The sequence below is a fragment of the Chanodichthys erythropterus genome, chromosome 3 (assembly GCF_024489055.1).
Source record: "Chanodichthys erythropterus isolate Z2021 chromosome 3, ASM2448905v1, whole genome shotgun sequence".
Taxonomy (NCBI): Eukaryota; Metazoa; Chordata; class Actinopteri; order Cypriniformes; family Xenocyprididae; genus Chanodichthys; species Chanodichthys erythropterus.
In genome coordinates, this window is record NC_090223.1 from 43,861,933 (window position 1) to 43,874,160 (window position 12,228).

General features: G+C 36.6%; 1 protein-coding gene across 2 annotated transcripts in view; it reads right to left on the bottom strand.

Annotated features, from left to right (window-relative positions):
- The window catches only part of ttyh3a (tweety family member 3a), a 64,762-nt gene that overhangs the window by 24,227 nt on the left and 28,307 nt on the right, over positions 1-12,228 (bottom strand). For both annotated transcript variants that reach the window (XM_067382437.1, XM_067382438.1), the window contains exons 3-7: positions 9,551-9,662; positions 9,167-9,387; positions 7,682-7,777; positions 5,392-5,464; positions 3,270-3,345 (exon numbers count right to left, since the gene is read on the bottom strand). In XM_067382437.1, the coding sequence (XP_067238538.1) occupies positions 3,270-3,345; positions 5,392-5,464; positions 7,682-7,777; positions 9,167-9,387; positions 9,551-9,662 (578 nt within the window). The remainder of the gene's footprint in view (positions 1-3,269; positions 3,346-5,391; positions 5,465-7,681; positions 7,778-9,166; positions 9,388-9,550; positions 9,663-12,228) is intronic.

The window sequence follows — 12,228 nt, forward strand, 5'->3', positions numbered from 1 at the left end:
ATAACTGGACATTAATAATTGCATATGATTGCCAGTAAATGTGTATGAGTAATGGTTACACAACATATTTGGTTGCAGTTTATATCATTTATAATATAACTAGAATGGAAAGTGTTGGGATGGTAGAAAAAGGAGTAAAGCTTCTAACAGCAGACAGCATAGCTTAATGCAGCTTTTACTTTCAGCAAATGCGAAGAGAAATCACAATCACGTTTGAAGGGTGCTGATTTTTAGGAGGATTGAAAAAAAAGAAAAAAAAAAAAGACCTGAATACCTTCCTAAAAGCAGTGCTAGGGTTAGTACCTCAAACAGTGCAGCTTGACGGTAGTAACATCAAGGTCGTGGGTTTGATTTCCATAATATGGAAACTATGCAAATTTGAAACATTTCTAATGATCAATGTAGAAAACAGCTGTGCTGCGTAATAATTTTATTTTATGAGCAGTAGTGTCGATTAAAATGAACATGCAATAAAGATCCAGACTGCAGGGTTTAAAAAAAAAAACACTTTCTATTTCTGCACAGGAAATACTAATTCGCACAGTCCTCTCACAAACCTCCACACGCCAACGCAGATGGAGTCTTGGGCCATCTTCATGCGCAGCTTGCAGCAGGTTGCGTGGATGCGAATTAAAAACAGACACATGCGTCAGAGCAGTGGGTTTGTTGAGGAGGAAGAGGAGGAGTGATGCTTTCATCACTATCATGACACACGTGGACACGCACAAGGCAGCAGTCACAGGGATAAGTGCCAGCAGTGGTGCCTGTAAAACCTGCATATGAACAAGCCAATTCTCCCATCCAATACAACCGGCCTCCCTGATTGCCATATAAATGGTATAATTATGGCAATGATGAGGGGAATAAAGTGGCCTCTCAATTATATCCATGGATGGCTGTATACAAAAGTCTGAAGTTTATAGTGTGGAAGTGTAGTTCATGGCTGGATTTATAGGTTGTAATAGTATTCAATCTGAGTGCCAGGGCCCCATAGTCTTACATGTCATGTGTGAATGACCTCCAGTAATTGGATGCAATATTGAGTTTCTTTATGAAACAAAGACAATGGAGCGACTTCCAAACACGATCCGAGAGGAGGCTGAGATTTAAATCCCACTCACGCTGCGATGACTGCAGGCTGTAAAAGATCCTGATTCACGCGAGGCAGGAAACATGCCAAAGCACTGACAGATCTTATTTATGAAGGGTTTCACTGCTTCTTCAATGACGATCATAAAATTTAACATTCCTCTGAGACGTTATCAGATGAGTAAATGGTGAGACAAATATAGGATTATATTAAATGCTTTCCCCATCAAAAGAAGAGGTACGTTTGGACTATTTTCATCTTCTGGGTTTGAAATCAACATTGAGGGAATGTCACAGATGCGATGTGGATAAACATTGTGACGCCCTTCTGAACGACAATGTGAATTAGTTGGTTAGCCAATAATAACATTGGTGATTTACATATTGAAGTAGCAAAAGCATTCAGTCTAAAGGGCTGTTTAAACAACACTAAAAACAAAACATTTTATTGGTTATGGCCATTTATTTACATTTGAAAACGGGTTTCAAAGTTCCAGTTTTTGAAAACAACACCGCTACCGTTTCAGTGTAAACTACAAAAAAGTGAATTTGTGAAAACTGTGACGTTATGCGCATGCGTATTACCTGTTCAGTCTATAGGCGCGCAGTGTTTCTTTACAAAGTGACATCGCCAACTACTGGCCTGGCATGAATAATACAGCATTATTAATCGTTTTTGCAGATCAATGTAAACGGGCGTTTTGACAATGTTGTTGTCTGTACGCAAAAAAAAAAAAAAAATGCTAAGGAAAACTTTTGTTTTTAGTACATCATTGTCGTGTAAATGCACCCTTATTTTAAACATTTTTTTTTTTATTAAATCATTATTTAGCTGCCATTAAACACTTTAATCTTTGTTTCATCTATGTTTTTCCATCCAATATTTATCTAACTATCAAATTATTTTCTTTCAGCTTTATTTCAATTTAGCAAAACAATTTTTAATGGTTTTAGTTTTAATTTACAACAATACTGCTTTAAAAAAAACTACTTATGATTTTATTTATTTATTTATTGTAATTATTGGAGCTTTACTGCACATGGTCACTATGAACCGGGCTAGATAGAAAAAGTCTGGGTAAAACAGAATCTTAATTCTTTTTAATTGCACAGACAAAAAAAAAAAAAAAAAAAAAAAAAAAAATACAAATTGAAATTATATCAGGGTGAGTAAATAATGGCACAATGTTCAATTTCAGGTGAACTATCCCTTTAAGGAGTTATTTAGAGCAAATGAGATAAAGACTGAAGAGAGGAAGAACAAAGATAAGAATAGAGCCCAGAAGACACACAATTTCATGGGTGTGTGAAGCTGAGAGTCACATGGTTTATCATCCCCATCCTTCAGCGGTTTTCTCTTCCTCTCCTCTTATCTCTCTCCTGTATTCTGTTCTCCAGAAGTTCTCTTTGCCTTAAGTCTTCTCTTCACAGCAGACCAACAAATTGATCAATCATAACAGAGGCCAAAGTTGACATATCGAACCTGCTTATGCTACACTAAAGCATATAGGGTTCCACATGCATTCAAAATTACACCAATGCTAGGGGTCATTCACTGAGAGGTCATTCATCAACTGAAAGTTGAAAACGTAAAGAAGCCTAACAGGTCCTCTTAAATAGGATTCACACATGTTCAAGCCAGTGAAAATGCTTCCTTGCCAGGAAATAAGTCATAGGAAGACCAGTTTCCAATGGGCCGTACCCTGAGGCCACTTCGATTAGGCTTGACCAGAATGCATGTTCTCGCTCCGGCCACCCAAAGAGGAAGGCTCGGACACGCAAAATAAACACAGGCTGGGGGGAAAACACCCACAAAGTCATCTCTGCCCTCTGATTTACTGAGAGCATCCAGCCTCGTGTGGATATTAAGGTCACCTTCAAGAGGAACTGCTGTGTTGAGTAATGCTGATTAAGTAAGGAATAGAAAGTCAGATGGAACGCTTCCTCTCGGAGCCAACAGGAAATGAAAGCCTGTGTAACTGTTCATTCCTCAGAGAACACTCTCCTCCGTCAGGAGGTGTAGGACAGTCTAAATTCAGACAGACTCGCGAGTGATTCACAATAACACCTGCTGGATTAAGCATCTTACTCACAAGTCAGCAGGAGGTGGAAGAAAGAAAAAAGAGAAAATGGTAATATCTGTGTGGTTTCAAAGAAAACTGGAGTGAAATAAAACATACCTTTCTTGATAAGCGTGTACTGCTCTGACACCTCGTTAATGTACATGTCAGGTGCCGCACAGAAGTCACTGAAGCCCTAAAACGAGAGAGAAAAACGAACAATGAACATTAAATGAGTTTATTTTACACTTTATAAAATGTTTTCAGGACCATTAATTGCATTTTCTACAGACAGTTTATTCATGAAATTAAATCAAAACTGACACATTTCTATTATTCTTTTAAACTTTCTTTAAAAAAAAAAAAAAAAAAAAGAAGAAAAAGTATCACAATTTCCACAAAAATATTGATAAAAAACATTTCTTGAGCATCAAATCATCATATTAGACTGATTTCTGAAGGATCATGTGACACTGAAGACTGGAGTAATGATGCTGAAAAATCTGAATATATATTATAATAGGAAACTGTTATTTTTAAATGTATAAAATATTTCACAATATTATCGTTTTTACTGTATTTTTGATCAAATTCAGCATAAGAGGCTTTTCAAAAACAGACTCAGACCTCAGACTTTTGAATGGTATAGTGTTTTTAGTGAAAGTGATTTAATTAGCATACTGACAGCTTGGTTGGTTAAGAATTGTTACATTTTTATTATGACATGTCACGTTAAAAATAGTCTAACTTTAAAGTCCCCCTGTGGTGAAATCAAGTTTATGTTGTTCATAGGTCTATCTGGTGTTTTTAACATGCTCTAAGACAAACCATATGCAAATTCATAGGTCAACACCACTGCTGAGTATTTTCTCCTTAAAACTGCAGTAAACCAAAGACAGTCTCAAACCCGCGGTTTGAAATCGCTGGTGTTTCTGACGTAAATTACCTTATAACCAATCTATTCAACATGCCGGTGGACTTTAGCATATCATTAACTGACCGTGCAAGGGAGTCTCAAAAGGTGGTTATCCCGCTATATTTTTCTGTGGATATGAAAAATCAGGTAGATTTAGCAATATGACGGGTGTATGATGTATATTACGATGTTATGATGAACTATAAGCCTTTCACCACCGACGTTCTGAGTTATTCAAAGCGTTTCTAGGGATACTGTTTGGTAGAAGTCAGCTGTCAGACTTGTGAATGTGAACATGGTTTGTGTAACATTAGCAACACAATATTAGCTGTTTGATAACATAGTCAAGCAAAACTAGCTAATCATATTAATTACGGTTATGTGTCCGGCGTTGTAAAAAGCAATACCATTGTGCAGTGTTTACCTCAGTAAGTTGACCGAGTGGATCTCTGAGCTTGTGCGAGTGAATGGAGGCGGGGCTAATTATCATATTCATAGATCCGTGTATATTAAATGAGGCAAGGGTGTAGAGTTACAGTACATTCAAGCTATTTTAAGGCATTAAGACTTTTTTCACAGGAAAAACATTTAAATATGTAATTTTGGTAGTCAAAGATGAGTTTTAAGGGATAAAATTATTGACTACAGGGGGACTTTAAATAAAATAAACCTTGAGATCCCTGAATTCTGTTTCACTGTATTTTGCACCAGCAAGAAACATCTCTAAATCCCAATAAATCTCGAAACATCTATAAATTCCCCATAAAAAATGCATATAATCAGGGTCAGGTCAATCTGAAACTATCCCAATAATACAGAGGCTTCCATACAAACAATTTGCCAAATAATAGTAGGAAACCCATTGACTAGTTGATTCTGAGGTTTGTACAATCCTAATATGTAACTGACCTCTTATGTTTTTGTGCGAATTTAGTAAAAGCAGCCACATGAAATTGCTGAACTCTCCCTGTTAATTTGCTTAATAATAAATATGAATTGAAATGTAAACATAGGTGGTCGGTTGTTGATGTGCTCATGGTTCTGACGTCATTCACAATCATGGCAATTTGTATATATGTCCCGGGTGGACTGGGGAGAGAGATTTGCATTGTGAGTATTAGAGTACATCTACAAATGATATTGCCCCTTTAAAGCAGGTATAACTGCGCTAAACAGGCTGCTAATCACATAGAAATGCTATTACTAGCTGCTTTAGGTAATTGCACAGATATAATTTGAGCATGTGCAGGAGAGATCATAAGAGGAAGCATCACTACAATACTGCCCTGCCTCTGTGTGGAGCAGTGTTGCCATGGAGACACTCACCGAGGAGACAGTCAGTTCCAGACCCAGTGAGCTCCAGCTGATTACCAGCGCCAACACACCCAGAAAACACACCCTGAGAGAACAAAGATAATGATTATCTGAACCATCCTCATATGCAGTTTATACATATTGTGATTGTTTAAATGGTTGGAAACCCCTCAAAGGGGTGTTTCTGCTGGGGAAAACCCTGTATCCCACTACAATTTTCCAAATTTAATGGTGGTAAAATGATAGAGGCAACAGTGGGATTCAAAACCATAAAGTAATGAGCACACATTTATTGCAATCATCCATATAGCATGTTGTTATATTATGAGTATCATATTTGTGTAAAACAAACTTCACCAAAACATCTGCTCATCTTCACATCTAACAGTCATATCTGAGCATATTTAACATTGAAGAATAGCAGACTGCATATAATAATAATATATTATATAATTAAATATTAAATATCAATATAATTAAATAAATAGTATATTATATTTTTATTTAATTGTATTAATATTATTTAATACTTAACTAAAACATTAATATATTTTAATATCTTAAATATTTTGCTTCAGGTACATTTATCTTATTGATGTTTATATATTATTTTAATGGAAAACAAAACAAAAATGACAGTTTGCAGTATAAAAACTCTGAAGTTGTCTTTTAGAGAAAAAAAGATAATCAAATAGATTTTGTCATTTAATTAATGTACATTAATGAACATTATGGCTCCACCTGAACCTTTAAATTAAGGCCAAATCAAAGCGTAGGATAGCATCATGGTATCATGCAATGCCTCGAGTCAGGAATGAACTATATCAACCTGAAGATTTCATGATTTTAGCAGTAGCAACTTTTATTACTAAGCAAATCAATATCTTGACATTTACCTTCTGACACAGCCTCAAGTCAAACGGCTTTTTTGCTATATAATGTAAATGCAAAATGTTAAATGTCTGAACATATGATGAGCAAGACAAGCCAGAGGAAATCAGCGAGCCAGCTACAGGATAGAGACGCCGGGCGTTAATGTGAGGTCTAGCCTGAGGGAAACAATGCACTGCTCCCTCCTATAAGACACGGCAGGTTAACGATGGCCAAAGAGACACAATGGCCCTATCCGTGTTTTTTGGCAAGACTAGTGGAAAAGTTGTGCACAATCTGCTGAATGACAGAACATGATTGGCCCAACAACACGCACCTGAGGTGCTCAGGTGTACCTACAACAAACAAACAAACAAACATGTAACAAAGTGTCCGTCCAGAGATAAGACTCTCTATAAATGTTCACAGTATGTTATGGAGAGCCTATATTATATTATAGCATAGTAGAGTATAGTATAGCGTGCAACAGCCGGGTTCCAAATTTAAAAATCCCATTAGTTACCTCCATAGGGAAATTAATTTTGTGTTGTGAATTTTGTGTTTTAAAAAAATAAATCCATATTTAACAAGTTATAAAGTAAAATATCTAGCTTCACTTACACTTTTTTCATAAGTTGAATACAAAAGGCGGTCTGGTGGAAGCTTGATATTTTACTTTATAACTTGTTAAATATGGATATTTTTCTTACACAAATGCTTCACTTTGCTTCAGAAGGCCTTTATTAGCCAGTTTGTCTGATTTTCAAGTACTTTGAATAAAATTAAAGTTTGCAATGTGATTAACCTTGTAGCTGTTTGCTTTGGTTCAGGGCTTATAACTCCTTAAAGTGTTTTGAAAATCCCTATGGGAAAGATACATCTGGAGCCAAGTCAGCTGAAAAAGTGGTTGCACTCAATTGCGTTGTTAGCTTAACAACATGCTAACATCAAACTCTATTGGTGAATCAAGTCTCTTAGCACTTTACATGAGGTTGTGTGGCGAGGTACTTTATATAGAGTGGTTTTGGAACAGAGCTAAAGTGACTCAGTTTTGAGCTATGTTTGAGATTATCATGCTGTTTGTTCTTCTGTTTTTCTGCAGCGTCTCGGAATTAAACTTCCCTGAGGGGGGGAATCAGAGCGAAAGAGACATTATACTTTCATTGTTGGAGTTTAACAGAAGGGAATAACTAACACTTCATAAATCAATGTTGTGTAACTGCTTTCACTGAGAGTCAGAAATCATTCATCACAGCCTCATGGAGTTTCATCGAGTGGATGGCTTCCTGACAGTTGAGAAACCTTTGTGAGTCAGAAACCAGAGTAAATCAAATATTGCTGGCCATTTGCTAGTTTCTATAAGCACTGAAGCTTTATTTTCCCTGGTGTACCAACTCATGACCCAAAGACACATCCATATGAAGCGTCTTACCCAATCAGAGTTCCTTTGGAGTTGCGGATGAGACCGAAGAGCACCAGCAGGCAAATAAGCACATCAAACAGCAGCAGACCCAGGTATCCCAGCCACCTAATGATGACAACACATTAACATAATACATTTCAACCGCAGCAAATTCTACAGCGTTCATGTCACTAACACTAACAGATCAGTTGTCTCTTGTATATTTAAATATATGAAATACACTACCACATCCTTCATTTCAGGAAGGATGCATTCAATTTATCATTTATAATGTTACAATAGATTTTTATTTCAAATAAATGCTGTTCCTTTGAACTTTCATTAAACAATCCTAAAAAAATGCATCACTGTTTCCATAAAAATATTAAACAGCACAACTGTTTTCAACACTGATAAGAAGAAATGTTTCTTGTAAATCAGCATATTTGAATGATTTCTGAAGGATCATGTGACACTGAAGACTGGAGTAATGATCATTAATGTCAAATGACATTAAAATAAATATAATAATATTTTATTGTTTTACTGTATTTTTATTAAATAAATACAGCCTTAGTGACAGACCTCAAACTTTTGAACAGTAGTATATACACTTATATATACACCTGAAAATATAGCCTAAATTTCATAATATGTCTATTTAAATGTACATGCCCTAATGAATAAGATTTTTTACATTTTTTATTTGTGCAAACTTTCAATCACGATGATACAGGTTGTTGCTAGATGGCATAAAGGTGGAAACTATTGTAAAAGCAAGCACCATTTACATACAGAAAATGTAAATTTTGTGAATCAATACCAAAAATGTTTGGTTTCTTGGGATTATCCTGTTATAGAAGCCTAGAATGAAACTTATTTGACTGTTTTTAGGCAAACTAACAGACCCCATGGCGATTTCTTTCACTGAGAAACGTAAATGGTCGACAAAAGGTGGAAAGAGGCAGTGAGTGCGCAGAATACTAATTTTTATTTTCTCTGAGAGTGCACTGTTAACAACTTCTGTGAGACAGAGAAATCTTTTGAGAGCTTTTTTCAGATGATACAAAGGTTATACACAAATGAAAAACACACTTCATAATGTGTTTCAGGGTTGTCACACCAAAATTTCAGTTACCAAGATAAGGAATTCCTCAGTTTTTTTGGAAGTACTGAAAATATTTTAAGTCAGTATTTGAGATTTTAAGTTAATACTTCAATAGCAACACATTCATATGTTCACAGTTCTCTGATGCCAGTTAATGGTCACATGACATGCAGGTAAACAAATAACATATTTAATCTTTTTTAGTAAGTGTCTTATTTTGATTGTTTTTATCTAAAAAAAGCTATTTTCCTTAAAAAGAAATAAATGTATAAATACTTGCACTCAGATACGGAAATCTGTATTTTTTTAATTATTATTTTAGTGTGGACTTGGTACTAAAGTAAGTGTGACATCCCTACATATTTCTTTCACTGATCTCTTTCTGTGACAGATATGAATGTACGTACCTGTACCAGTCATATAGTTCAATCTGGGTTGCCAGATCCTCCAAGGAGATGCTGAGATTGTTCCAAAAAGGAATGTCAGCCATCTGACGAACCAGCTCACTCCGCTGATCCTGCAGTTTCTGTATGATGGACAGGTAGTCTGTATGCTTTGCATACTGGTCCTTTAGTAGCTGAAGATTCTCATCCACAGTCTGGCTCTGAGCTGATGTACTTTCTGACACCTACAGACACACAAACACATTTGCTTTGTAAGCTCTTTTCTCGTGAGCTAAGGATCACACAGTGTAACAGCTGTGAGTATGTCAGTGAGAATGTCAAGCTCTGGTGTGTTTTGGAGCGATAGAGCACCATGTGAACATAACCCAGCGTGCATCAGTGCCTCACCAGTCTCTGCACTCCTGACACGGTGCGGTTGGCATGACGGAGTGAGTAGGTCAGTCGATTCACGCCGTCACAGGTCTCACCGTTCCCGTAGAAACCAACAGCAATGCCAGCGCTGTAAGGATACAAAGAAAGAGAAGCATAAGGAGGAGGGGAGGGACAGGGGAATTGAGACCTTCAATAGAGCCGTGGTAACCCTGAGGAATAGGTCAGTAATTTCTCAAACCCTGCATACAGCCAGCAGAAGATAACACAACTGAACACACATGAAATTACCCATTTAAATAATAGTGAATAATCACAGATCATTCAGGATACTGATGTACATCATTCTATCCCAACTAGAGGTACTTGAATAGTCCACCCAAAAAAAGGAAAATTCAGTCATCATAGTGATAATGGTCATTCAGCTACTGGAAATACAACAAAATTGTAACAACATTCAAAAATTTGGGGCAAGTAAGATTTTACATAGGCTATGCCTTTAAAAGAAATACTTTTAAAGGCATATGTAAAATATTCTATCAAACAAATGCTGTTCTTTTGAACTTTCTATTTAACAAAAACATCCTGAAAAATCATGATTCCTACAAAAATATTAAGCAGCATAACTTTTTTTCAACATTGATGATAATAATAAATGTTTCTTGAGCAGCAAATCATCATATTAGAATGATTTCTGAAGGTTCATGTGACACTGAAGACTGGAGTAATGATGCTGAAAATTCATCACAGGAATAAATACATTACATCTTAAAATATATTCAAACAGAAAACAGTTTTTAAAATTGTAATAATATTTCACAATATTACTGTTTTTAATGTATTTTTTATCAAATAAATGCAGCCTTGGTGAGTGTAAGAAACTTTTTAAAAAGTCTTTTAAAAACGGTAAATTCTTACAGACACCAAACTTTTGAATGGTAGTGCATATCACAAACTAAACGAAAAAAAAAAAAAAAGTTTCAAAATCAGTAATATGGACATTTTATGAGTCGGAAATAGGAAAGAGTGTAGTACTATTTCAGGGCGATGAGTTACAAGCATTATTGCGTTCTATATGGCTCATAACCAGAAAGTTGCTGGTTCAAGCCTCATGAAGGCCAGACTGTGAATAAGACAAACAGCCCTTTGGCTCCATGGGGGGATCCCTAAAAGTTAGCATAATCTAAGTGACTACATGCTTACTTATTCATTTGTACAGTTAACAACTAACAAAATGCTTGTCTGTGGCTTTTGTGCACATCAGAGTGGTCAGACGATGAATATCACTCTGAGAAACTCAACATGCCACTGACTCAGACTGTTGGGCTACTACAACAGAGCTGGGAGAATAGAGATGAAAACGAATCAATTGGGCTAACAGCTTTGACCGGCTAGAGAATCAGGTCACAAACACTCGCTGCCCTACAAACCCACTGAGGCCATTTCAGAAATATACTCCCAGCAGCGAACCATCTGCACCATCTGAACCAGAGATATAGATGACCATTAACACATCAGACTTAAACGTGTTGCCTCACCACCAGGTGGCACAACAGCACAACCTGCCGACGGGGCTTTCAATCCTACTCATTCCCATTCCCCACCCTCTCTCGCTCAAGTATGTCACCCAACTCATTGTAAAGCATTCAATGGCAGCTATAATCAGCAGCCACCCTGTTTAAGGGGGTTCTGCGGCTAAACAAAGAGCTATTCACCACAGGACAGGCCCGCAGGCCCGCTTACATTTAAGACGCATTCCATGCGTTTGCCAGTCTTATCGTTTGCTTCATGTTCGGGCCAAAGTCTAAGTACAAAGATTTCACAAAAACGTGTATGTGAAGGACCTATTGTCGCTGAAGCACTACGCAGGAAGGAAGTCACTTGAGTTGAATCGAGTGACAATCTCTTAAACTAGCTCAATATTTTGTAAACAAGGAGTTACTTGTGTTAAACTGATGCATGGTGTGTTGTTTTTATGCATTTCCATGCGTTGTCGTGTTCAGCCGGGGCGTGTTGCGGCACGAATGTGCAGATCAGGAAGCAGATGTCACCTCGCCATTCCCCCGGAGGCCATGGTCATGTGACCCATTAGAGAGGTCTCAGTGGAGTTCCCAGCATTCCTACTACACTGCAAATCTGGTGGATAATCTGCAGGAACAAAGTAACTAAATACACAAATACACAGTCTAATCTCTCATAGCAGGTCACGAATGACTAGACAGTGATATATTTGCTCATGTTGTTTTTGCATTAAATCAAATTATAGTGCTACTTATGCGTTTAAACAAAAACAAAACTGCAATGAGTTCACTAAGAAGTTATTTGTTTGTAAGAAGCAGAGGTTCATATTTGCTCAGTCATAACTGCTCAGAGACAAATATCAAGGAATACCCATCCAAAAAAATAGTGCTGTATCAGTGGCCCCAAAAAATTATCTGGACAATTTTGGAAACTATGTCTGAATCTCAGTGCACTAGAAAGAAGATCTCAAACCAATGGCATTTTTAAGTAAGTGCTTGAGCTTTTCTCAGAACAAACTTTTAATTAACTGGTCTAAAGTCATTTTAGTAGATGTATGAAGTCAGTTCTGCTCCAGCCAGAGTGAACACTTTGACTAATATTTGATAACCAGAAAGTGTCATTTTTGATGCTGTATCTGTTGTTTTATAACTTAAACTATTAAACTTATTTTTAAC